Consider the following 26,096-nt stretch of genomic DNA (forward strand, 5'->3'; position numbering starts at 1 on the left):
ATGAAAGGGAAGTGTTTTCCCACTGTGTGTATTTCTTGCCCGCCAGCTGAAAGCTAGGATTAAAGCTAATGGCCCACCAGTTCTTGGCTCCGTTGTTTCATTACCTTCTATCTGAATCCAATGTGAACCTGCATGGGCCAGGTGGCTGTGATGGTGGCCGTGGCTACTGGCTTTACACACCCCCATGTTCACTGCAGCATTGTTTATAATAGCCAAGATCTGGAAACAGCCCAAGTGTCCATCAGTGGACAAGTATATAGATTAAAAAGCTGTGGTACATATACACAATGGAATACTACACAGCCGTGAGTAAGAAGGCAATCTTACTTTTTGCAACAGCATGAATGGACCTGGAGATTATTATGCTAAGTCAAATAAGCCAGTCAGAGAAAGACAAATACCATATGATTTCACTCATACGTAGAATCTAAGGAACACAATAAACTAATGAAAGAAACAGGCATGGAACAGATGGATAGCTGTGATAGGGAAGGGGAATGAAGGGACTGGATAAAAGAAGGTGAAGAGATTTGTCAAAAAACATATATACATAACACACAGAAATAGACAACAGGGTGGCGACAGCCAGAGAGAAAGGCGGTTGGGGACAAGGTGAAGGTGTGCAGAGGGGAAGTGGAGATGGAAGGAGACTTCACTTGGGGCAGAGGATACACAATGCCATTTGCAAATGGTGTTATATTGAGTTTTACCCTTGAAACCTATATGGTTATGTGAACCAATGTCATCCAATAATTCAATTAATACAAAAAAATTAAAAAAACAAGATTTTTTTTAATTTTTAAAGAAAAAAGATAAGCATAATAAAAAAATAAAATTAAAAACCGGTCGAATCAATTTCCTCTTCTTTTCAACATACTTCAGGGTTTCCCTTCTTACTGAAAATAAAATCCAAATTCCCTATAATGGTCTATAAAGTCCTACATAATCTGGTGCCACTCCTTTTACTCTCCACTGTGAGTTTTGAGGATGAGACAGCAGAAAAAACCTTAAGAAAAATGTCAGTGGAAGCCTCAGGGCCCTTAAGGAGGCTGTGGGGATAGCCTAAGGAAAGCAAAGAGAAATCTCCTTGAAGGAGAAGGCAGACATTTAGCAATGCTGTTGTCTGTGGCAACATGGAAAATAAAGGCTATACCTAATGAACTGGGTGGTCCAGATAAAGAGATTTGCCGGCAAACTGCTGAAAGCACAGACTGGCTTCTTCATTGCTTATAATAAAATGCAAGATAGAGATAGCTTAAAAAGAAAAGAACTATTAAATATAAAGTCCCAGAACTTAATGGGTTTGAAATAGAGGTTTTTCATCCCTAAACTTATCAGAAGGCAAATGGTGCTACAATTAGAAATGACTTCTGAGCAAAGACTGAATAAAGGGTACTCAGGAAAGCATGAATATTACTGTTAAACTCTTTATTAAATCCTCAAAAAAAGACCTAATATGATGTCTCAGACTCTTTCAAAGGAACAAAAGGTCTTCTAAGAATCTTAAGGTCATTGTTCCCCAACAGCCCTACATGGAATCTAAGGTATTAAGGTGACCAACTATTTTACAACTGTTGGTCAAATAAGTTTGTAAACATGATATATATGTTTGCTCGCTTGTGACTTATAATGGGTGTGGGGGACAGGCTATAAGCAGGCCAGGTTGTTGTAGCCTGAGGTTTGGTTTTGGGACTAAGCTTTTCCCCACACCCTTGACTGATTGTATGATCTGGGTGGTGCACTCTCATGAGAAATCCAATTATGCCTTGGATAAGTGACTTTGTATCGGAGACTTCCTTGTTTGTATATTGGATTAAGGGATTTTGGTTTTCTACACTATAAAGTGGGACAGACCAGGAGCTCAGACACACAGTTCCTGCTATCACAATTGCAGGGGCTCCCCTGATCCCTTGCCCTTCATGGGAAGAGCTGGTTTTCTGCTTTTCCCTTGTCTTCTTTTGTGGTTTGCCTGTCTTGGTGAGACACCAATAAATAGGATGGCCCCCCATCCTCTGACTCCGCCATTTCTTTATCGCCTGCCCGAATCCAATGGGAACCTGCATGTGAATGGTCACGATGACGGCTCCTGGCCTTACAACTGGCGTAGTTTCCGGCAGGATTCAGAGATTGGTATGGAGCCACCACCCTTGATGGGTGGGATAGAGTACTGGTTGCTGCTCTGGCTCCCCATGGCTGTCCTTTTAGGGGCCATGGGCTACATGTTTTTTACTCAAGAGGAAACTGCCCGAGGTCAAAAGCTTCAGCATGAATTGCAAACAGAACGGCAGAAAAGGCTGGAACTGGAGCGAGCACTGGAGAAGGAATTACGGGTTCGAGAGTTGCAGTTTACCCTGGAAGCTGAACGTCTTCACCGGCAGTTGTTGGAGAAACAACTCCGGATTCAAGAGCTCGAGTCTCAGCTTCTGGCCAAAAGCCAGCAGTCACAGGAGCCTAAACGGTCAGCAAAGGAGCAGCAGCATCCGTGCCGGTGGATTGGCTTTGAGTCAGCGAGAGCAGGCGCTTGCGACTCCTCTTCTGAGGATGAGAAGGCTCAGGCTGAAGCTGCCATACGCACACTGAGAGCCCGACCAGTTGTCGCCAAGAAGGTAAAAACCCAGCAACAAAGAGTCCCTCAGGGGCAGCCACAGCCTCCTGCCCAGGTAATGGAACACTCTGTGGTCCGGCCCTATACCCAGGCAGAGCTGATGGAGTTGGGGGCACAATTTAGGCAGAAACCTACTGAATCCCTGGTAGCCTGGTTACTACGATTATGGGATATAGGGGTGGATGGCATCATGCTCTCCGGAACAGAGATGGAGAAATTGGCCGCCATTACCACACACTCTTCCTTGAGGCAGCGTCTTCAGAACTGCCATGGCAACCCAGGAGACCATACCCTATTAGAATGGGTGATGGCTGCCATTCGTATGGTCTGGCAGAATGCTGGAGAACTGCCGGGGGCAATGAGTCGGTGGCAGTGCTACAGTGAGTTAGTAAAGGTCCTTCGAGAACTAGGTATGAAGAATGCTGTTTTCAACCCTGGGTCTCGTGGGCCAGACGAAGAAGTGTTTACGGCCAAAATGAGGGAATTTGTCCTTGCTAGCGCCCCTGTCAGCCCTTTTTGGGTCACTTGTGGCTATCTTGGGCCCCTATGTGGGGCAGCCCATCAATGCAGTTACACAGATGGTAGCAGATTTGGGAGAGCTGGAGGCCGCTCGGGATCATAAAGCAGTGAGGGCTGCTGCCTATGTTTCCCCCCCAACTAACAAGGGAAACGGGCCTGTAAAGGTTACCCGAACGCAGATGTGGGTAGACTTGATTGCGGCTGGAGCAGATAAGGGGAAATTGGATGGCCAGTCTAATAAAATTCTTTTGGAGCTTTGGCGGCAGCTTAAACCAGAACAGAAGTTCCAGCCACTGAGACGAAAGGCCCCAGCAGCTACCAATAAAACGTTTGGTGCGCGCACAGCTCGGTTACAAGATTATATGATAGAGACAGCCGAGGGAGAGGGGAACTCCCAAGACCCATTGTACCAGTTTGAATAGGAAAAAGGCCGAGGGACCCGTCTAACGGGGATGGGCAGGGACCGGAGGCCACATGTGGAACTGGCTATCCACTGGTCCCCTTCCAACGTACAACAGGTGTTGGCCTTGGTGGATACAGGTGCAGAATGTTCCCTTCTCTATGGAAACCCAGAGCGGTTTGCTGGGACCCCAGTGGCCATTGACGGTTATGGGGGCCAAACTGTCCAAGTGAAGCCAATAACTATTCCATTGGGGATAGGGAGACTGCCTCCTAAGCCATATAAGGTGTATGTATCTCCTATTCCTGAATATATTTTGGGGGTAGATGTCTTGCAAGGACTGTGGTTGGAAACTACAGCTGGGGAGTTCCGGCTGCGGATCAGGGTTGTGAAGGCAGTATTGCGGGGACATGCATCACATTCCCCTTTGCAATTACCCATCCCTCGGCGTGTGACTAACACCAAGCAGTACCGCCTGCCAGGTGGTTATGAAGAAGTCACAGGGACAATCCTTGAACTAGAAAAGGTGGGGATCATCCGGCCAGCACACAGTCCTTACAACTCCCCAGTATGGCCTGTGCGCAAAGCAGATGGAACCTGGAGAATGACAGTAGATTACAGGGAACTTAATAAAGTTGTTCCCCCTTTGCACGCTGCTGTTCCCTCGATAGCTAACATGATGGATCGGCTAAGCCATGAGTTGGGGACATACCATTTTGTGGCAGACTTGGCCAATGCTTTTTTCTCTATTGATATAGCCGCAGAGAGTCAAGACCAATTTGCCTTCAGTTGGGAAGGGAGACAATGGACCTTTACAGTGTTACCCCAGGGCTATTTGCATAGCCCCACCTTGTGCCATGGGCTGGTGGCTGCTGACCTGGCTAAATGGAAACAGCCAGAGGTAGTCCGCATGTACCATTATATTGATGATATTATGCTAACTAGTGATTCTCTTTCAGAATTGGAGCAAGCAGTCCCTACCCTGCTATCCCATTTGAAAGCATGTGGCTGGGCAGTTAACGAGAACAAATTACAAGGACCTGGGTTATCTGTTAAATTCTTGGGAGTTGTCTGGTCGGGTAAGACAAAAGTTATCCCTGACGCAGTTATAGATAAGATTCAAGCATACCCCGTGCCCACTACGGTAAAACAGTTACAGGAATTCTTAGGTTTGTTGGGGTATTGGCGAGCATTTATACCGCATTTGGCTCAGTTACTACGCCCCTTGTACAACCTTATTCGAAAGGGGGTTCGCTGGGATTGGACTGAGCAGGTGCAAGGTTCATTTGCAGCTGCTAAGAGAGCTGTCAAGGTGGCACAGGCCTTGAATGTGTTTGATCCTGCCAGGCCCTGTGAGCTGGATGTTCATGTAACCTCAGAGGGGTTTGGATGGGGCTTGTGGCAGCGGACAGAGCGCCTACGGCAACCTATTGGATTTTGGTCCCAATTGTGGAAAGGTGCTGAAGTTCGTTACTCATTAGTAGAGAAGCAGCTGGCAGCTGTGTATGCTGCCCTCCTGGCAACTGAGAGTATTACAACCACAACACCAGTTACAGTCAAAACAACATACCCTATAGCTGGATGGGTGAGAGATTGGGCAACTAAACCACGTAGTGGTATGGCCCAAATGTCTACCCTGGCCAAGTGGGATGCCTATCTGCAACAACGCTGTGCTCTTAGCACCAGCCCATTGAGGGCAGAACTGCAGGAGGTCTTGGGTCCAGTCACCTATGCGACCTTAGAGTCAGGTGCAACTGGGGCTCAGGAGGCAGAACCTGAGGTCAGTCCTTACCAGGAGGGGCGGGTGCCCATCCCCGAAGATGCCTGGTATACTGATGGTTCCAGCAGGGGCCAACCTGCCAAATGGACGGCTATTGCCTTCCATCCGGCCACTGAGACTATTTGGATGGACACGGGTACAGGCCAAAGCAGCCAATGGGCAGAATTAAGAGCTGTTTGGCTAGTTGCCCATAATGAACCTTCACCTCTGGTGATCTGTACTGACAGTTGGGCTGTCTATAGTGGACTGACCCTTTGGATTGCTACTTGGCACATTAACCAGTGGATGGTAATGCACCGTCCATTATGGGGTCAGGCCATGTGGCAGGACTTATGGGAAATAGGACACCAGAAGCAGGTGACAGTATATCATGTCACAGGGCATGCCCCTCTAGCCCATCCTGGGAATGATGAGGCAGATACGTTGGCAAGGGTGCGATGGTTGGAGACTGCACCTGCAGGTGATGTGGCACAGTGGCTCCACCGGCGCCTGCTCCATGCAGGACAGAAAACTATGTGGGCTACGGTTAAGGCTTGGAACTTGCCTGTGTCCTATGCAGAGGTACTTGCAGCCTGTGAGCAATGTGCAGTATGTTCCAAGGAACACCCTCGGAGACCACTGGTGTCACCTGGACAGATCCAGAGGGGTCATGTCCCACTGACACGATGGCAGATAGACATCATTGGACCCTTACCAAAGTCAGAAGGGTACCAGTATGCAGTCACTTGTGTAGATACTGCCACCGGGCTGCTTGCTGCTTACCCCGCTCGTAACCCTGACCAGAGGGCAGTCATACAGGCTCTGGACCGCCTGAGTGCTGCATATGGGCGACCACTGGTCCTTGAAAGTGACAATGGTACCCACTTCACTGGTTCAACGGTGAGGCAATGGGCTCAAAAGCTGGGGGTGGACTGGAAGTACCATGTTCCCTACCACCCCCAGGCTGCTGGCATCATTGAGCGTTATAATGGACTCTTAAAGCAGGGACTGCGACAGGAGGGGGGCACTGGCTCTCTTACTGGATGGACGCGCCGCTTATGGACAGTACTTCGGATTTTGAATGAGCGACCTCGACGGGGAAGCCCAGCTCCAGTAGAGGCCCTCCTGCATCGGACAGCTGCCCCTATTCAGTTGCAGATACGCACTAAGGACATTTTACTCAAGCCAGGTTTCGGACAGCAGGGCAACGTGCTCTTGCCTGCTCCAACAGCCCTTCTTAAAGGACAACGGCTTCAATGGACTTGGCCCTGGACTGTACAGGCCCCCCATCTGAGATGGGTGGCCTTGTTGGCACCATGGGGAAAGGGGTTAGAGGTGGACCTCCAGTTAACTCCTTGGGCAACCAGCACCTGGCCACCTAAGGTAGAAGTGTATTATCCCTTGAGTGCTCAAGGGGACAGCATTTTGAAGGGCACCTTTGTAATTTCTTTATGGCCAATAATGAGTTCCCCTATTTTACTACACATAGAACCAACAGATGCTAGTGTATTGGCCAATAAGGTTTGGTATGCCCGCTCAGGGCGGCCTCTGGTGCCAGCTACAGTGCTGTCTGCAGATAAAACTCTGGCCTGTATTCTGCCAGAGGGAAAAGATTTGCCTCTCTTGGTGCCACTGACAGCTCTCTCATTTCGCCCATAGTTTTTGATCTGTTAATCCTATTGCTGTAGTTGGTACTATTTCTGTTTATGCAATGTATCCTACTCTTTGCACAGTGACCATCATGGAAGATGCCTGTGGTTTAGATTGTAAAGCGAGCAAAAGGGGTGGAATGTTGGTCAAATAAGTTTGTAAACATGATATATATGTTTGCTCGCTTGTGACTTATAATGGGTGTGGGGGACAGGCTATAAGCAGGCCAGGTTGTTGTAGCCTGAGGTTTGGTTTTGAGACTAAGCTTTTCCCCACACCCTTGACTGATTGTATGATCTGGGTGGTGCACTCTCATGAGAAATCCAATTATGCCTTGGATAAGTGACTTTGTATCGGAGACTTCCTTGTTTGTATATTGGATTAAGGGATTTTGGTTTTCTACACTATAAAGTGGGACAGACCAGGAGCTCAGACACACAGTTCCTGCTATCACAATTGCAGGGGCTCCCCTGATCCCTTGCCCTTCATGGGAAGAGCTGGTTTTCTGCTTTTCCCTTGTCTTCTTTTGTGGTTTGCCTGTCTTGGTGAGACATCAATAAATAGGATGGCCCCCCATCCTCTGACTCTGCCATTTCTTTATCGCCTGCCCGAATCCAATGGGAACCTGCATGTGAATGGTCACGATGACGGCTCCTGGCCTTACAACAACGAAAAGGAGGACAAAAATAAATTGAAGAAAATAATATCATAAATAAAAGAAACATTTTATTCATTGCAACAATAATATACTATAATATGATAAATGCATAATAAAAACATTTGTAATATTTTATTTTGTAATTATGCTTATATGCTTATTAATTTTTAAAAATAATTGTAAGAAAAAGTATTCATTTAGATACAAATATGTCATATGTAATAGATCGACTCTACATCAATCAAATATGGACATTTACAGATTAGTCTTCCAATATCAAAAAGGAGGACATGTAGGAGGACACTTTTCGAGGGAGGACGGAACTTAAAAAAGAAGTACTGTCCTCCCTAAAGGAGGATGATTGGTCACCTTAGTATTATGGATAAAAAGGGGATTCTATGGAAGAGAACCCCACAGGGTGATCTTATCATAAATTCTTATCAGTCATACCCCAGGCATATATATAACTTCTTTATTTTTTATTTACTTTTTTTTATATATAACTTCTTTAGTAAAAGGTTTAATCTTTTCCTTAAGCAAGCCCAGCTCATTGTTCTAGTGCATCTAGGTCAGTGGTTCTCAAACTTTTTGAAGTTGGGGCGCATTTAAAATCCTACAAATAGGCCTGACCTGTGGTGGCGCGGTGGATAAAGCGTCGACCTGGAAATGCTGAGGTCGCCGGTTCGAAACCCTGGGCTTGCCTGGTCAAGGCACATATGGGAGTTGATGCTTCCAGCTCCTCCCCTCCTTCTCTACCTCTGTCTCTCTCTCCTCTCTGTCTCTCCTCTTCAAAATGAATAAATAAAATTAAAAAAAAAATCCTACAAATAATTGTAGGTGCACTATACACAAATTTCTGAGAAATATGTTATAATAATTAAGTCAAATATTAATATATATATATATAAAGTCCAAGCGTGCTTTTATGGTAATTAAATGAAATAAATACAACAAAATTAAATTTATTCTGAAATTAAAAAAACATTTTGTTACATTTTTTGAGTTATGGTTTTTAGAATTTGTAAAAAAGAGGGATTAGCCTGACCAGGTGGTGGCGCAGTGGATAGAGCATCGGACTGGGATGCGGATGGACCCAGGTTCGAGACCCCAAGGTCGCCAGCTTGAGCACGGGCTCATCTAGTTTGAGCAAAGCTCACAAGCTTGGACCCAAGGTCACTGCTCAAGCAAGGGGTTACTTGGTCTGCTGTAGCCCCATGGTCAAGGCACATATGAGAAAGCAATCAATGAACAACTAAGGTGTCACAACGTGCAACGAAAAACTAATGATTGATGCTCCTCATCTCTCCGTTCCTGTCTGTCCTCGTCTATCCCTCTCTCTGACTCTCTGTCTTTGTAAAAAAATAAATAAATAAATAAATAAAAAAGAGAGATTAAAAATAAAAAGATGACAAAAAGTTATCTTTTTATATATAGAGATACATTTTTAGTAAGATTTAGTAAATTCGGCAGGTCCCGGCACGAATGTGTTAAGTTTTTTTTCCTTGTGTTTATGAGAAACATGAGCCTGATGTGTTCTAGGGATTTCTTCAATGTTTGGGCATATATCTGAAAGGCAAACTCTCATTTCCTCATCAATACATTGAAGAATTCCTCTCTTTTTACTCTTAATTGTGTTGAGGGTAGAAAATCCTAATTCACATAAATAGGATGTTAAAAATTGTAGTAAAGTGTTCAAAGCTTTAAATATTGCCACATATTCTTCTTTTATAGAAATCCAAAAGGCTTCAAGAGACAACTTTTTTATGTTTAATCATTAATACAAAACTCCCACCATACATATCATCTTAACTTGACACCAAACAAAGGATAGAAGAAACTTGCCTCCAGTCTTTCCAGGGAACATGGGGGGTAGTGTAAACAATCCAGCACCACAGCCTAACAGCCTTTTGCAACCTAATCAGGCAAGTGAGGTGGGGGGTTGGACAAACTGTCAGCTTACAGCCGATTCCCCACACCTCTGTTCCCCAAAAATCTAAACTCCAAAAACCCTGTTGGTTTTTTGGTCCCCAACAGGCACATATTTCTCTGGAATACAATAGGGCACACCTGGAAATCTTCTAGGGTGCACCAGTGCGCCCTGACACCCACTTTGAAAACCACTGATCTAGGTTAACACATCTTTGAAATGTCAAATTAATCTTTTTTTTCCAGACCCCTGGGAGGCATTATCATCCTCAAGGAAGCACAAAATCTTGACTGTTTCTTACTTTCTTCCTCCGTCATGTAATCTTCCTTAAATTTCCTCCTTAATTTCAAATGCATAAAAGAAACTGCAAAACTCTCATTCTTGGGAGATTTTGAGATCTTGCTTCCCAGCAACTGTCATCAGTTTGACTCAAATAAAGTCTTTTTTTTTTTTTTACTTTTTTTATTGATTTTTTAAGAGAGAGAGAGAAATATTGATTTGGGGCTCCCCTTATGTATGCATTCATTGGTAGTTACGTACCCTGACCAAGGATCAAGCCCACAATCTTGGCGTGTCAGGACAACGCACTAACCAGCTGAGCTTTCCAGTCAGGGCTCAAATGAAATCTTATAAAGATTCTTTACAGGTTTGGAGATCCTTACATCATTATTAGTACAGAGGTACTTATTTTAAAGCAATCTTTGTCTAATAAAGTTGATTATAAATCGATCCCTAAGAAATCCACAAAGTTTTTTGTTTGTTTGTTTTGTTTTAGTGAGAAAGAGAGACAGGCAGACAGACAGAAACAGACAGAAAAGGAGAGAGATGAGAAGCATCAATTCATAGTTGCGGCACTTCAGTTGTTCACTGATTGCTTCCTCATATGTGCCTTGACTGGGGGGTCTACAGCAGACCGAGTGATCATGTCTATGATCCCATGCTCAAGCTGGTAACCCTGTGCTCAAGGTGGTGAGCCTGCGCTCAAGCCAGCGACCACAGAGTTTCAAACCTGGGATCTCAGCATCCCAGGCCAATGCTCTATCCACTGTGCCATTGCCTGGTCAGGCAAAATCCACAAAAATTTTTTTTTAAAGATGTATCAGCTTGGGCTGGAGAGGACAGACCACTATACCCTGACAAGAAGACTTTGGAACCCCATCTTCATCAAGCAAACAACAGGCTGAGAATTCTACTGAGCTGTAAAACACACATTGCTTTTTACAGAAATGGAAGAAAAACTCAATGGAAAGAACCAAAAGTCCAGAGAACAGAGTATGAACATCACATCACAGTGAACAACTCCTAGGCAGTAAAACCCAGCTCCAATCAAAGCAAGGGCAACATGAGCCTGGCTACTTTTCAGACCTATTATTAAGCAGTGACTGTTGTGTGCCTCCATTTTCCATGTGTTTTATTTTATTTTTTTATTCATTTTAGAGAGAGGAGAGAAGGAGACACAGAAAGAAGGAGGGAGGAGCAGGAAGCATCAACTCCCATATGTGCCTTGACTGGGCAAGCCCAGGGTTTTGAACTGGTGACCTCAGCGTTCCAGGTCAACGCTTTATCCACTGCGCCACCACAGGTCAGGCCCTTCCACGTGTTTTAAATGGAAGTGTCTATATAGTTATTTTATCCTGTGTGTGCCCCATCACTATATGATGAATGGTGGTGGTGATGGGGGTCAGGGAGCGTGGATATAGCTTTCTTACCATTTTCATTCACAGGTCTTCAGATCAAGAGGAACTAGGCTTAAGGGGTTAAACCTGAAGAACAATTAAGATTGTAGACCTCAAGTCTGAATCCACTGACCTAATAAATAAGATCTGGGGAAGTCTTGGCAGGGATAAGTATATTTTACATGCAGAAAGAGTATAAATAATTTTTGTCCAGAAGACAGACTCTCATGTTTTAAAGCTCATCTGCAAATTAGTTGACATTCCTTGCATCAGATGGTATAATCTAATCTCACTCCCCTTTAAACTGTGGGCTGGCCTTCTCTTCACTTCAAATCAGTAGCAGACAAAAGTAACACTTTCTAACTTCTAAGACTTGGTTATAAAAGGTGATAGAGCTTCTACCACTCCCTCCTTCTCTATCTTCCTCCAGATTCTGGTACTAAGAACCCTACCACTGCCCTGTGAGGAAGCCAAACATCAACATGGAAAGTCCACACGTGTGTGCTCCAACCCCAGTCCAGCCAGGCCAACACCCACCTCAGACACAGGACTGAGACTGAGGAAGCCTGCATCCTCCAGCCTTTAAGCCTCTCCAGTTGAGACTAAGTGGTACAGAGATGAGCTGTCCCTGCCACGCCCTGTCCCAGTCACGGATTCATAAATAAAATTTATGTTGGCCTAATTTAAAGCCACTAAACTTTGAGGTGCCTTGTTATACAGCAATGAGTAACAGGAATGCTTTGATCTCTGCTCTTTCATTCAACATACTTGCTGTTCCTCCTGCATTAGTGTCATCTGTGAATTTCACAAGCATGCCCTCTTTGGCTGCATCCCAGGTACTGGTATTGTAAGCCCTGGGACATACCTAGAAACCTCTGAATTGGTTTTTAAAAATCAATTCGCTTTGCTTAAGGGTAACCAACTATACTAAACCATCTTTCAATTTAACCATCAATTTTCCATTTAGTCCAAAAAAATATACTGTATACACTTTTTTATATCTTCCTGAATTCCAAATATACTAGTTTTTGTCACAAATAAAGATGTCAGGCATAAGTTGCTTTTTTGTTACTGGAACCATACTGGCTAATAGGGACTCACTTTTATATTTCCTAGGAACCCAGACATCATCTCTTCAACATGCCCTCCTGCCAAGCTGTGACTATCTTTAGTGGGGCTACCCTATAAATGCATATATAATGGGCTGTTCTTAAGTCTCTTGGAAGCCAGGGCATTTCATATCCCAGGTGTTTGGATTTCTTCCTAAAGTGAAACAATTCTATGAGATAAATTCTATGAGAAAAGTGCTCCGTCCTGTGAGTGGACTGTCAGGTATGGACTTTGTGCTGCTCAGGAGATTTCAGTTCTTCTGCACAAAGTTTCATCTACATTTTGCTTTAACTGAAGGAGCTATCTACATATTTTCAACACCTGAATAGGCATCATGTTTAGATTATAAAATTATTTTATCTTGAAATCAAATCTTAAATCTGACATACTCTGGAAACCATAGTAATTAAGACACATACACGATTAAGTTAGGGTTTGTTGAAACTGTTCTAGTAACTGAATATAAATATAGCTTTAGCTAACCATGTGCTTCAGCACAGAGGAGCAAGCCAACCGAAGTAACCAGGACCTAGATTCCTGCTCAGCATACAGTGCACCCAACTCTAGAGCAATCAAACTACACAGTCAGCATAGCCATACAGGGCAGTCCTGCCTCTCCTCTTCTACTTTCAGACTTTCTCCCTAAATGACCTTATCTAGTCTCACAACTTTAAACAAACACCTAGGGCAGGGGTCAGGAACCTATGGCTCACGAGCCAGATGTGGCTCTTTTGATGGCTGTATCTGGTTCGCAGACAAATCTTTAATAAAAAAAAATAATGTTAAAAATATAAAACATTCTCATATTACAATCCCATTCATTTCCTACCGCTCATGACCATGGTTGCAGGTGGCTGGAGCCAATCACACCTGTCCCCTGGGACAACACCAAATTTTTATTGGATAATGCATAATGTACACGGATCGTTGTAAAATCAGGAAATAAACTTCCCTCCTTTTAATTAAGTAGTCAGCTAGCTAGTTGCAGATACCCTTTTGATGAAGAAGATGACTAAAAGAAATAAAGATAAGAGTATCGTACTTTTCAGCAGGAATGGACAGAAGAATTCGCCTTTGTGGAGAGAGCAGGTTCTGCAGTGTGTCTAATATGCAATTATAAAATTGCATCGATGAAATGATCAAATATAAAGTGGCACTTCGACACACACCATACTACATTTGCATTGAAATATCCAGCAGGGAACAGCAGGAGGAAAGCATGTCAAGAGTACTCTGCAGAGTGCAAGCTAGTCAGCAGCAACTCCGTGTTTGGACCCAACAAGGTGACTGGAATTCGGCTAGCTTTGCTGGTGCTTTAGCAATTGTGAGAAACAGAAAGCCATTCACAGATGGGGAGTATGCCAAAACATTCATGCTTGATGTTGCCAATGAACTTTTTGACAACTTTTCGGATAAAGACAAGATAATCAAACAAATAAAAGACATGCCTCTGTCAGCAAGAACTGTTAATGATCGTACCATTGTGATGGCAAATCAAATTGAGGCAACACAAGTGAAGGACATAAATGCAGCACCATTCTTTTCTCTTGCTTTGGATGAGTCAACAGACGTAAGCCATTTATCCCAGTTCAGTGTGATTGCAAGGTAGGCTGTCAGTGACACACTACGTGAGGAAAGTCTTGCTGTTTTGCCTATGAAAGAGTTAACAAGAGGGGAGGATTTATTCAAGTCTTTCACTGAGTTTGACAAAGAAAAAAATCTACCCATGGATAAACTTATTTCAGTGTATACTAATGGTGCTCCGTGCATGGTGGGGAAAAATAGAGAATTCATAACGTTTCCTCGTGAACATGAAAAGAGACCCATCCTAAGTTTTCACTGCATCCTACATCAGAAGGCACTTTGTGCTCAGATGTGTGGCGATCAACTTGGTGAGGTGATGTTGCTGGTCATTCGGGTGGTCAACTTTATTGTTGCCTGAGCTTTAAATGATTACCAGTTGAAACACTGCTGGATGAAGTTGGGAATAATTATCCTGGTCTGCTTCTGCACAGCAATGTGTGTTGGTTGTCAAAAGGGAAGGTGCTCAGCCATTTCACGGCTTGTCTGAGTGAAATCCAGACTTCTCTTGAAATGAAAAACATTGAGCATCCTGAATTAGCTAACACTGAGTGGCTCCTGAAGTTCTACAATCTCGTGGACATGACTGAACATCTGAACCAGCTCAATGTGAAAATGCAAGGCATTGAAAATACAGTCTTATCCCTTCAACAAGCAGTGTTTGCATTTGAAAACAAGCTGGAACTCTTCATCACCGACATTGAAACAGGTCATATACTACACTTTGAAAAACTGGTAGAGTTTAAAGATGCATGCACAGCAAGTGACCCTGCTCAACATCTTGATCTCCAGCAGCTAGTGGGCTTCACATCTAATCTCCTGCAGTCATTCAAAGCACGCTTTGGAGAATTTCGTGAGCTCATTTGTCTTTTTAAGTTCATCACCCATCCACACAAGTGTGCAGTAAACAGTGCCCACCTGAGTTACATCCCCGGGGTCTCTGTCGGAGATTTTGAGTTACAAGCTGCTGACCTGAAGGCCTCAGACATGTGGGTGAATAAGTTCAAGTCACTGAGTGAAGATTTGAAAAGACTTGCACGACAGCAAGCAGAGTTGGCGAGCAAACACAAGTGGGGAGAAATGAAAAAACTTCAACCCGCAGACCAGCTGATGGTCAAAACTTGGAACAGGCTTCCTGTCACATACCACACACTGCAGCGTGTGAGTATTGCTGTACTAACAATGTTTGGCTCTACGTATGCATGTGAGCAGTCTTTCTCACATCTAAAGAATGTTAAGACCAACCTATGATCACGTTTAATGGATGGAAGTCTCAACACCTGCATGAAGCTTAACCTCACCATGTATCAATGAGACTACAAAGCCATCAGCAAAACCATGCAGCATCAGAACTTGCATTAAGGGTAAGAAGTACTTTATTCATCATTGGTTAGCAACAGCATAACAATGTTATTAAAAAGAATTCAGAGACTTTTTGTACTTTAAAAGTGTTGGTCTTACATAAAATGCACACATTTACTTGTGTTTAGTGTTAAACATATTGTATGGCTCTCATGGAATTACATTTTAAAATATGTGGCATTCATGGCTCTCTCAGCCAAAAAGGTTCCCGACCCCTGATCTAGGAGCTCTTAAATGTGACTAAATCCTCTCAGGAGCCCAAACTACTGACCTGACATCTCCATTTAGATATCCACTGGACATCTTAAGCTTCATCCTTCCAAAACAGAACTTCCAATCCCAAAATCCAGTTTTCAATCAGATCCTATAGCTTCTCCGGTTGAATCCCCCAGCCACCTGCCCTTATATGAATCCCCCAGCCACCTGCCTCAGGCTGCTGTGCCCTGAGTAATGTGGGTTCTGCCTACCAGTCCCATTTCATCACCCTCTTTCTTCCTACTCTCTAATTTCTTTTGGTTGAAGAACCCCTGATATTTGTCCCTGCCTTCGTGCCACCGTTCCTTCTTCCTGTCATCTTCTCTTTGAACAATTTCTGGAGCAACTCTCTTACTGGGACAGGTCCTACAACAGAGAGACAAACTAGTCACCATAGCTTTTAGTGCATGCAACATATTTGAAATTATATAAAATTCAAGACAAAATAATAAATAATACATAAAATACATTTTACCAGTAGGCTACTGTCATATCCCAATCAAATCTCTTTTTATATTCATGGAGAAAATCCTCTTAAGGTTCAGAATGAGGTTAAATAAAGGTCAATTTCTCCAAGGTTTGTATCAAACCTCTAGATTAAAAAAAAGACTAATTTCTTATGATAATCAAGAAAATACCGAGAATCATTAACTCTAAAGCCATTGCTCTCCTATCCATTCTGTCGACTGTCTAAAATGCCATTCCTTATAGCTCACTCTGATTTAACCAGGGAGAAGGACAAGCTATTAAAATGTTCATAGTAGGGAAACCAGCAATATTCCTTACACAACTAAGAAGGTGTAGGTCACAGAAAACCTATTTTATTGACAAGAAAACACTAAGCAAAGCTGCATACTCTACTGTATATACAAATATATATATATATATATATATAGTGAGATTTCTACCATTTCTGACAGTTTTGTTTTAAAGAATCTGCAACTTCGCCATTTTTAACTATTCCTCCTTTCAATTTATTTTTGGTCAAAAAAGGCACTGGGTGCCACTATTGAAGAAAGAACAGTCTATGCAAGATGGAATTCAGTCCCTCACCTCCCTAAACCTGGAAAACAACACATTTTTGAAAGCCATGGGATTCAACAGTCTCTTATACATGACCTATGCAAGATGCCTTCATGCCTATTGTGATCAGCCATCTGAGAGGCAAAAGGAAGGGGGGAAAAACAACCATAAGAGAATTAAGTTAAAGGTGAGTCCCAGGGCCCTCGTCAGGTAGCTCAGGAGGTTAGAGCACAACGTTGAGGGTTCCATCCCTGGTCAAGGCACATGCAAGAATCAACCAATGAATGCATAAATAAGCGGAACAACAAATCGATGTTTCTTTCTCTCCCTTCCTATTGCTCTCTAAAATCAATAGTAAAAACATTTAAAAAAATTTTTTTAATTAAAAAATAAAAAGAAGAATTCTGGAGCTGACTTTAAATAAAACAAGGTCCTTCAAAAGCATTTTCAATCCATGTCAAAATCAACACACAGAGCAAAGAAACAGAGGACAGTCCAAGCTTCCCTGCTCCCCAGCTGCTCCAGCGAGGAAGGCATGTAATGCGCCACGTACCTCTGGAGGGCTGCTGGACAGGCCCCCGCCAGCACTCCCAGGTTCTACCAGGCGTGCCAGCTGCGCACTTCTCATGCTGCATCACATGACTGTGCTCAGAAGCAAGAGATCCACTTTAAACAGAAAATAGTTCCCCAAATACACCATCTCTTCCTTTCTTTTTCAAAGTTTTATTTATTTATTTTAGAGACAGAGGAAGGAGGAGAGAGAGTGTTAGAAGCATGGATTTATTGTTCCACTTTATTACATATTCATTGGTGGATGCTTGTATGTGCCCTGACTGGACATTGAACCCACAGCCTTGATAGATTAGGATAATGCTCTAACCAACTGAGCAACCTGGCAAGGGCCATCTTCCTTCTTCCTCCCTCCCTCCCTCTCTCCTTCCTCCCTCCCTCCTTCCCTCCCTTCCTCCCTCCCTCCTTCCTTCCTTCCTCCCTCCCTCCTTCCCTCCTTTCCTTCCCTCCCTCCCTTCCTCCTTTCCCCTTTTCCTCCCTTCCCTCCTCCCTTCCTCCCTCCTTCCCTCCCTTCCTCCTTTCCTTTTCCTCCCTTCCCTCCTCCCTCCCTCCCTCCCTCCCTTCCCACCCCTCCCCTCCCCTTCCCCCTTCTCTCTTTCTTTTTTTTCAGATATTAAATTTGATCAGTAAGAATACATATTTCTCCCTCTTTACTCCTTTCCCCACTGCCTCTCATCTCTTCCTTTTTTTTTTTTTTTTTCCTGAGAAGCAGGGAGGCAGAGAGACAGGCTCCGGCATGCACCTAACCAAGATCCTCCCAACAAGCCCACTACAGGCGATGCTCTGCCCATCTGGGGCATTGCTTCACAGCAACTGGAGCCATTCTTGTGCCTGAGACAGAGGCCACAGAGCCATCCTCAGCACCTGGGCCAACTTTGCTCCAGGGGAGCCTTGGCTGCAGGAGGGGAAGAGAAAGACAGAGAAAAAGGAGAGGGGGAGAGGTGGAGAAGCAGATGGGTGCTTCTCCTGTGTGCCCTGGCCGGGAATCAAACCTGGAAATTCCACACACTGGGCCGACACTCTATCACTGAGCCAACCAGCCAGGGCCTCTTCCTTTCTTAATAGAAACTGTTTATCAACTATAGAGAAAAAAGTTTTTTAAAACTTACTGTTTTATAAAAATACAGTTTCTGATGGGCAAGTTTTTTGTTTGTTTTTTTTAATTATGGGTGGCACAGCCACAAAGTTCCCAGGGACATTACCTGAACTCACACCCCCTTACACTCTCTTCTACCACACATGACCCTACCTCAACATACTAAGAACGTCATATTTCTGTAGTTCCTTACAACCCCACACATTTACAACCTAAGTTCCTAACATCTCAGTAAAGCTTTTTTCTTTTTTAAATATAGATCAAATCTGGTTTAAATCAACAGGAGAGGTCTTTCACTGATGACCATAGGACCCTACAGTCAACTCAAAGACCGTCAGGGCAAGGAGGCAGCGGGCAGACGAGGAAAGGAGAGGCGAGGGAAGTGCAGCTGTTCCAGTTCCCCTCCGTGCAGCCTGCCCACACTCAGTGGGAGTGCTTTCCTCATTCATACCACAGATCATGTAGCAGGCAGTGACAGGAGGAGGGAACTGAGTGATGAACAGGACACAGTCCCCCCTTTCAGGCATTTCCAGGCAGGTTGGATATATCCCTTAACAAGCAAATACAAGGTAGTAACTGTAATAGGTGATGGGAGCAAGCCCAGGGCCTTTGTGCAGAGTGAGGGAGAGCTTCAGGAGAGAGATATCTCACTGGGGTAAGAAGAGCAGGTGTGCCCAGGTAACAACGAGGAAGAGAAGAGAACAGGGCGGGTGTGCATGCAGGGAGCAGCACCCACGTCCTTCTGAGGCCCTGTGCTGAAATGAAAGGCAAGCAGGTAGCTAGGTGTGGCCATATGCACCTGGACGGTGGGCTGGGGGGAGCACACAGGAGGGTTGAAGCGTTCCACCGCAAGAGAAGCAGCTCAGGGCAACCAAGGCCACATACCTCGAAAGACCCTTGGAGTCCGGGTGAAGGAATTCGAATGTTCCTTTCGGGATCCATTAAAAAATGTTAAGCCACAGAGGAGACATCATTAAAGTTGCCTTTCTGAAAGAAAACTACACCTGCCGTGAGGAAAACACTGAACACAAAGAGAGCAAAGACAGGAAGGCCAGGGAGCAAGCCAGCGAGAAATCGAAGCCCCAGTGCTGGCAGCCGAAACGAGGGCTCAGGGGTCGAGACCAAGTCTCAGGAGGCTGGTGAGGGACTGTAAGTCCTGCTTACAGCTGCTGTCCTGGCTCAGTTATTCACAGCGGCCTTCTCGCTCTCAGAAGTATCCAGGGTTGGATGGTGAATTATACAGTCACTTCAGCTATTAAGAAGTAGTACTGGCAGGACTTGGTGACTGGTTAGCTACGAGGGGAAAGACATACTCAGGAATGACACCCTAGTTTGAGCAAGTGGGACGGTGACAGCAACCTCTAAGGTATTCAGACAGATATGCAGGCAACTCACTGATACAGGTATGAGAACTGCCTGAAGGGCACAAAGGAAAAAAGTAGTTTTAGGAAACTTGATTCCCAGATCCTCCGCTTTCCTGCACAGTCTTTCCTAAAACTGAGCTTCCTAAGAATAGACCTGAGGCCCTGGCCGGTTGGCTCAGCGGTAGAGCGTCAGCCTGGCGTGAGGGGGACCCGGGTTCGATTCCCAGCCAGGGCACATAGGAGAAGTGCCCATTTGCTTCTCCACCCCGCCCCCTCCTTCCTCTCTGTCTCTCTCTTTCCCTCCCGCAGCCAAGGCTCCATTGGAGCAAAGATGGCCCGGGCGCTGGGGATGGCTCCTTGGCCTCTGCCCCAGGTGCTAGAGTGGCTCTGGTCGCGGCAGAGCGACGCCCCGGAGGGGCAGAGCATTGCCCCCTGGTGGGCAGAGTGTGCCAGGTGGATCCCAGTCGGGCGCATGCGGGAGTCTGTCTGACTGTCTCTCCCCGTTTCCAGCTTCAGAAATTAAAAAAAAAAAAAAAGAATAGACCTGAGATAAGGTGTCAGTTCTCCTTCCCGCTGCTCTCCCTGCCCACAATCCCCCCTTTCCCAACTTAAAGGAGAAAGCACCACTCTCCCGCCCATTTCAGTCTCTCTACAGCACAGTGCTCCAGAATGTGAAAAATCCAGGGAGTAGAAGCACAGCAGCACTTAAAAATACCAATGTTAGCAAAGCTGCCTTTAATAGAGACACCACAAATTATTTTCCTACCTTAAACATATTTCTGGCAAGGATTAGACAAGATGATAGAAACATGGTATTTTGTTCCATAGTTGGGTTGTTTTGAATTTAGATATATTATACAGTAGGGCAGCAGAGGGAGTGATGATTTTCATTTAATGATCCTGCAACTTCTATCTCTCAGCTATAATCACCATGTACACCGCTCAGGAGGAAGAATCCCATAAGGATAAAATCAAAATCAAAGCCCATCTCTTCTAGTGACAAAACACTATGCCCTATCTGTCTATCTATCTCAGAAATAAAATTTCAAAGTAAAATACTTTTCACTGAATACATGTTAGCATTTTTATTTAAATTAACAAATGACAGAAGAGTAAGCTGGTTTGGCAGACTGGGGTTTCATGACTGGTTTTGCCAAAGAGTTGTATGTTGAACTGCAGCTCCAAAAGCTGATGGAGATATAAGGTACATAATTAGATAAAAGTGCTTCATCAAAAATCTTGTATTGGCAAATATATGTTCAAGTGAACAACTTTTAATTTTCCTAATCCTCTCCAACTAAATTGGATTAAATCACATACCTTAAGCAGAGAAAAAAAAAACAACATAATTCTCTTTTGATAAATCTTGAGAAAGCACTCTTTAATATATTTCCCAGAAATTGTGAAACTGAATTACTATAATGATTAACAAATCATTTAAAATTCAAGCAGTTCTGAGTTCATTGCTTTCAAGTAAATGGATGGAGGACCCAATGAATGGTCTGAGAAATCACTTTTGTCAGAAACACAAGAAAAGAAGTGAAGGGGGGGTCAAAAGACACAAAATTCCAGTTATAAAAAATAAATAAGTTATGGGGATAGAATGTACAGCATGCTGACTATAGTAAATACTGTATCACATATTTAATAGTAATTAGAGTGAATCGTGGAAGTTTTCATTATGAATGGTAACTAGATGTACGTGGTAATCATTTTGCAATGTATACAAATATGAAATCATTATGTTGTACACTAGAAAGTAACAAAATGGGAATGTCAATTATACCTCAGTAAGACAAAGATTTAGAGGGGACAATGACAACATTTCATTTGAGGTGCCTGATAGATTATTATAAATCATTTTAGATGACAAATCACTGTGATTTTTGCCATAAAACTCAGAAGGAGTTGAAGGAATTGAGTGATCGTCCTTTATCAAACTCCTTCCTTTTCTATCTCCCTATTTCAGTAAATTAGGCTAGGCAGTGCTCATATTTTAAAAAAATAGGAACAAAATTGTTGCTGCGACCCTATCTCATTCCAAGAATATATAATAATCCTCCAAGCCTACCTGGATTAATGAAGACAAGTCCCATTCATTTCTTTTCTTTTCTAATTTTTGGGGGTTTTTAAATTGAATTTATGGGGTTACACTGGTTAACAAAATTATATGTTTCAGGTGCCCAATTCTACAAGATATCTCTGTACACCTATTGTGTGTTTGTTTCCCCACGTCAATTCTCCATTCATTGCCATTTATTCCCCCATACCCTCCTCCACCTCCCCGCCAGCCCATTCATTTCATTGAAATGCATTTCTAATAAATGTTTACTTTTTATGTTTAATGATTATTAAAATCATAATATTTTGCTGTTTTAATTCATTGCATACTGATAACCATGGTAATAACTACACTTAAGACCAAATAACAAGTAAAGACTTAAGGTCTCAGGAAATAAACTTTTAAAAGTTCTACTTAGGCCCTGGCCGGTTGGCTCAGTGGTAGAGCATGGGCCCAGTGTGTGGAAGTCCAGGGTTTGATTCCCACGAGGGCACACAGGAGAAGTGCCTATCTGCTTCTCCACCCTTCCCCTTCTCCTTTCTCTCTGTCCCTCTCTTCCCCTCCCACAGCCAAGCCTCCATTGGAGCAAAGTTGGCCTGGGTGCTGAGGATGGCTCCATGGCCTCTGCCTCAGGTGCTAGAATGGCTCCGGTTTCAATGCAGCAATGGCCCAGATGGGCAGAGCATCGCCCCCTGGTGGATTTGCCAGGTGGATCCCAGTTGAGTGCATGCAGAAGTCTGTCTCTCTGCCTCCCAGCTTCTCACTTCAGAAATATTAAAAAAAAAAAAATCTAATTATATGTACGTTATTGTTATGGATAAATATATTTGATAAAAATGTAATAAAAGAGAAATTTATACATGAAACAAATACAAGTTTAAGAATATAAAGGAATAAAAACATTCTGCCTTAACATCTTGTTCATATATATTATTTTAAAGGTTGATGAATATAAAATTGCTGATAGAGTGGTATCTTGACACACGAGTTTAATTTGTTTCATGGCCAAGCACGTGACTTAATTTGCTCATGTGTCAAATCAAATTTCCCTATTTAAATTAATGGAATGCAATTAATCTGTTCCAGCCCCCAAAAACCACATGAATTTTTTGTTTTATATGCTTTTAAATAATGAAATGTACTTTATAAATAACAAATACATATATATACATATATACATAATAAGAGAGAATGTAAAGAAATAAACTGGTTTATGAAGTATGTTTACCTTCAAGGTCAGGTGAAGATGCTGGTGGAGGGGGAGGAGACTGGCAAAGGAGCTTTTCATTTCATGCGCTATCGCTTAACACAGGGGTCCCCAAACTACAGCCCGTGGGCCACATGCAGCCCCAAGGCCATTTATCCGCCCCCCCCCCCGCCACACTTCCAGAAGGGGCACCTCTTTCATTGGTGGTCAGTGAGAGGAGCATAGTTCCCATTGAAATACTGGTCAGTTGGTTGATTTAAATTTACTTGTTCTTTATTTTAAATATTGTATTTGTTCCCATTCTGTTTTTTTTTACTTTAAAATAAGATCTGTGCAGTGTGCATAGGGATTTTTTCATAGTTTTTTTTAGAGTCTGGCCCTACAATGGTCTGAGGGACAGTGAACTGGCCCCCTGTGTAAAAAGTTTGGGGACCCCTGGCTTAACATAACTTACTCTCTACACACTTAATGCTGCATTTAATTGTAAAACTTAACTTATACACTATGTATGATATGTAACTTCATCGCTAAACTTAATTGCTATTTTTTACTTTGCTTAATCATAATTGTATAGCGTCCTTCTGCATCCCCTTCTCCTTCTCTGCTCTTTTCAAAACTTTTTGGCACAAAACCCCTACTCCAGCATCATTAGCATAACAATAGCCTTTCCCAAGCAGGAAGGTAATTACCATATTTTTCGCTCCATAAGATGCACCTGACTATAAGACACACCTAGGGTTTTAAGGAGAAAAATAAGAAAAAAAATATTCTGAACCAAATGGTATGTTAAAATATTTAATAAAATACTGTATTTTTCACTCCATAATACACACAGGCATTTTCCCCTCCACTTTTGAGGGAAAAAATTGTGTTGTATGGAGGGAAAAATATGGTAGCAATTTCACAGACAACTGCCCAGCGCTATTTTTAACAATAAAGTGAGCAAATGCAGAAAATAGAAATTTTACAAACTCATTTGCCCAACAGTCATCATTTTCTTCACTGACTTTTGGCTTTTTCACCACACTTTCATCGCTTTCACTTAGAGGCCATTTCAACAAAAACCTTTCCGTGGAAGTTTGTTTGTTCCTCCCTTTCACGACGTTCAGCAGGCCATCTAGTGGAGGGTGGCGGAAGCTCGTGATTCAAATATCCACTCGTGACTTAAAGCAAAATCCCGCAAGTGACTGCTCGTCTCTCAAATTGCTCGTGATTTAAAGTGCTCGTGTGTCCAGGTACCACTGTATATGGATTTATTGAATACACTCAGTAGTAATATGACAGATTTTACCATGTCAGTATTTATTATAGGACAAAACTTTCCATCTATTTAAACTTAAGGTAAAATTTTTATTCTCAATCTAAAATTATACATAGGTACATAGTTTTTATATAAATTCTGGGAAATCCCTGCTCTCAAGAACCTAGGAAAAAGAGCATGTCTGGAGGAGCAGATGATGACTCCGACCTGAATATGTTGCATCTGAGGTACCTGAGCGACATTCGCATACAGAATAAGAGCGAATACCTACACTGCATTGACCACACTATCTAAAACACTAGTCTGTTGAGGGACACTTTGGTTGTTTCCCTGTCTTGGCCACTGTGAATAATGTTACAATGGACATGGGGGTGCACATGTCCTGGACTAGGATTGGTTTTCAAGGTTTTATTCCAGGTCCCCCTTACATGCTGCCGTCAGTCTTCCCAGGTCACTGCACTGGTGATGACGCTTTTCATAAAGTCACAGGGCTACTGAAAAAAACATTTCTGCTTCTTGATTTTGGCCCTCTGTGCCCACATCAGATACTCAAAGACACCACAGAACGTAAAAGTTTCAATTGTACCATATTTCCCCATGAATAAGACACTTCCATGGGACATAATCAGGGGAGACAAGATGGCGCTGGAGTAGGCCGACGTACCAACATCTACCTCCCAGAACCAAAGTGGATTACAAACTAATTTTAAGAACTATCATCTGGAAAAACCAACTTTGGACTAAACTAAGAGGACTCTTCAACCAAGGAACACTGAAGAAGCCACACAGAGATTGGTAGGAAAAGTGGAAACGTGGAGAGGGCTGCCCAGCTCCCCGGAGCGAACGGCAGCAGGGTGAGACTCGCGTGGCAGAAAGTGAGTTTAGCAGAGGGGGAAGGGTCCTGAGCCCCAGGAACAAAGCCCCAGCCTGCAGCCCCAGAGCCTAGAAAAGGCGTAAGGACAGTATTTAGCTGGAAACAAGTCAGGATACTGTTTGTGAGAGTCCGATTTCTCAGACCCAGGAGCCTTCTTAAAGGGTCCGCACACAACATCTCTCTCACAACCACTCACCCGGGGCTCCTGGGGACGGGGAGAGAGGAGGGGGCCAGAGTAACAGGAAGAGAGTGTAATCTAGGAGGCACAGGGAGAAACATTTTGGGAGATAGCCACCCTAACCCCTGGGACGAGTCACTCCCCAAAGCTGAAGTGAATATTTCCCCCGGAAACAGCAATACCAGCAAAGGGAAGCAGGAGAGCAGCCAAACAAGCTCCCCCGCGGCACTCAGAGCAGAGTCGCATAGAAGGAGGGAGCTTTTGGGTCTACAGTAGTGAGTCTTAGGGTCCGAGCTGCAACGCCCCCACCCACTCAGCAGAGGGCTCGCCGGAGGGTGGGCGGCAGCGGGAGACAAAAGCCTGGTTCTGCTGGGAGGGGCGGAAGCCAGCTGGCCACCACAGGGCTCAGGTGTGAGCTCAATCTTGCCCAGCTGGGGAGAAGGGGGAGTGCAAAAGCAGTCAAGCTCAGCTGCCGGCAGCTTGTAATCCAGCCTGCGGGAGAAGGGCGGGAACCCCGGAAAGGGTGGAAACCAGCCCCTGAGCAAGGGCACAGGAGCACAGCCTTGCCCCACCCATGCAACCCAAGGCTTGCAATCTGACTTGGTAGCTGGCTCCTCCAACGGGGGTGGAGCCAAAAGCCCAGAAGAGGCAGAGTTCCGCTACTGAGCTGAGCTTGGGCACGCAGTCCTGCCCGGCGGTAGATCCAAGGCTAGCAGCCGTTTCTTGAGCGGGCTTCTCCTACAAGGGCAGGGCGAAAGCCCGGAAACAGGCGGAGACCCGCAGCTGAGCAAAGGTGATGGCCAGTGCCCTCAGGACCGAGCATAACGTCACACACGGGGAGCGGTGCAAAGGCCAAGGCCACCAACGCTTGTGCACCCAAGCGCATAATCACAGCCACTCCTGTGAAGAGAAAATGCGGAGGCAGAGAAATACAACACAAATAAACCAAGAGAAAGCCC

General features: G+C 44.0%; 1 protein-coding gene across 2 annotated transcripts in view; it reads right to left on the reverse strand.

Moving 5' to 3' along the window:
• The window catches only part of EPB41L4A (erythrocyte membrane protein band 4.1 like 4A), a 324,982-nt gene that overhangs the window by 165,207 nt on the left and 133,679 nt on the right, over nt 1-26,096 (reverse strand). The window contains exon 1 of one of the 2 annotated variants that reach the window (XM_066274044.1): nt 13,784-13,830. The exons of the other annotated variant lie outside the window; for it this stretch is intronic. Coding sequence (XP_066130141.1) covers nt 13,784-13,786 — 3 coding nt within the window. The 5' untranslated portion in view covers nt 13,787-13,830. Of the gene's footprint in view, nt 1-13,783; nt 13,831-26,096 lie in introns of those variants that run through there. 2 annotated transcript variants of the gene reach the window in all.

This window comes from Saccopteryx bilineata, chromosome 4, assembly GCF_036850765.1.
Source record: "Saccopteryx bilineata isolate mSacBil1 chromosome 4, mSacBil1_pri_phased_curated, whole genome shotgun sequence".
Lineage (NCBI taxonomy): Eukaryota > Metazoa > Chordata > Mammalia > Chiroptera > Emballonuridae > Saccopteryx > Saccopteryx bilineata.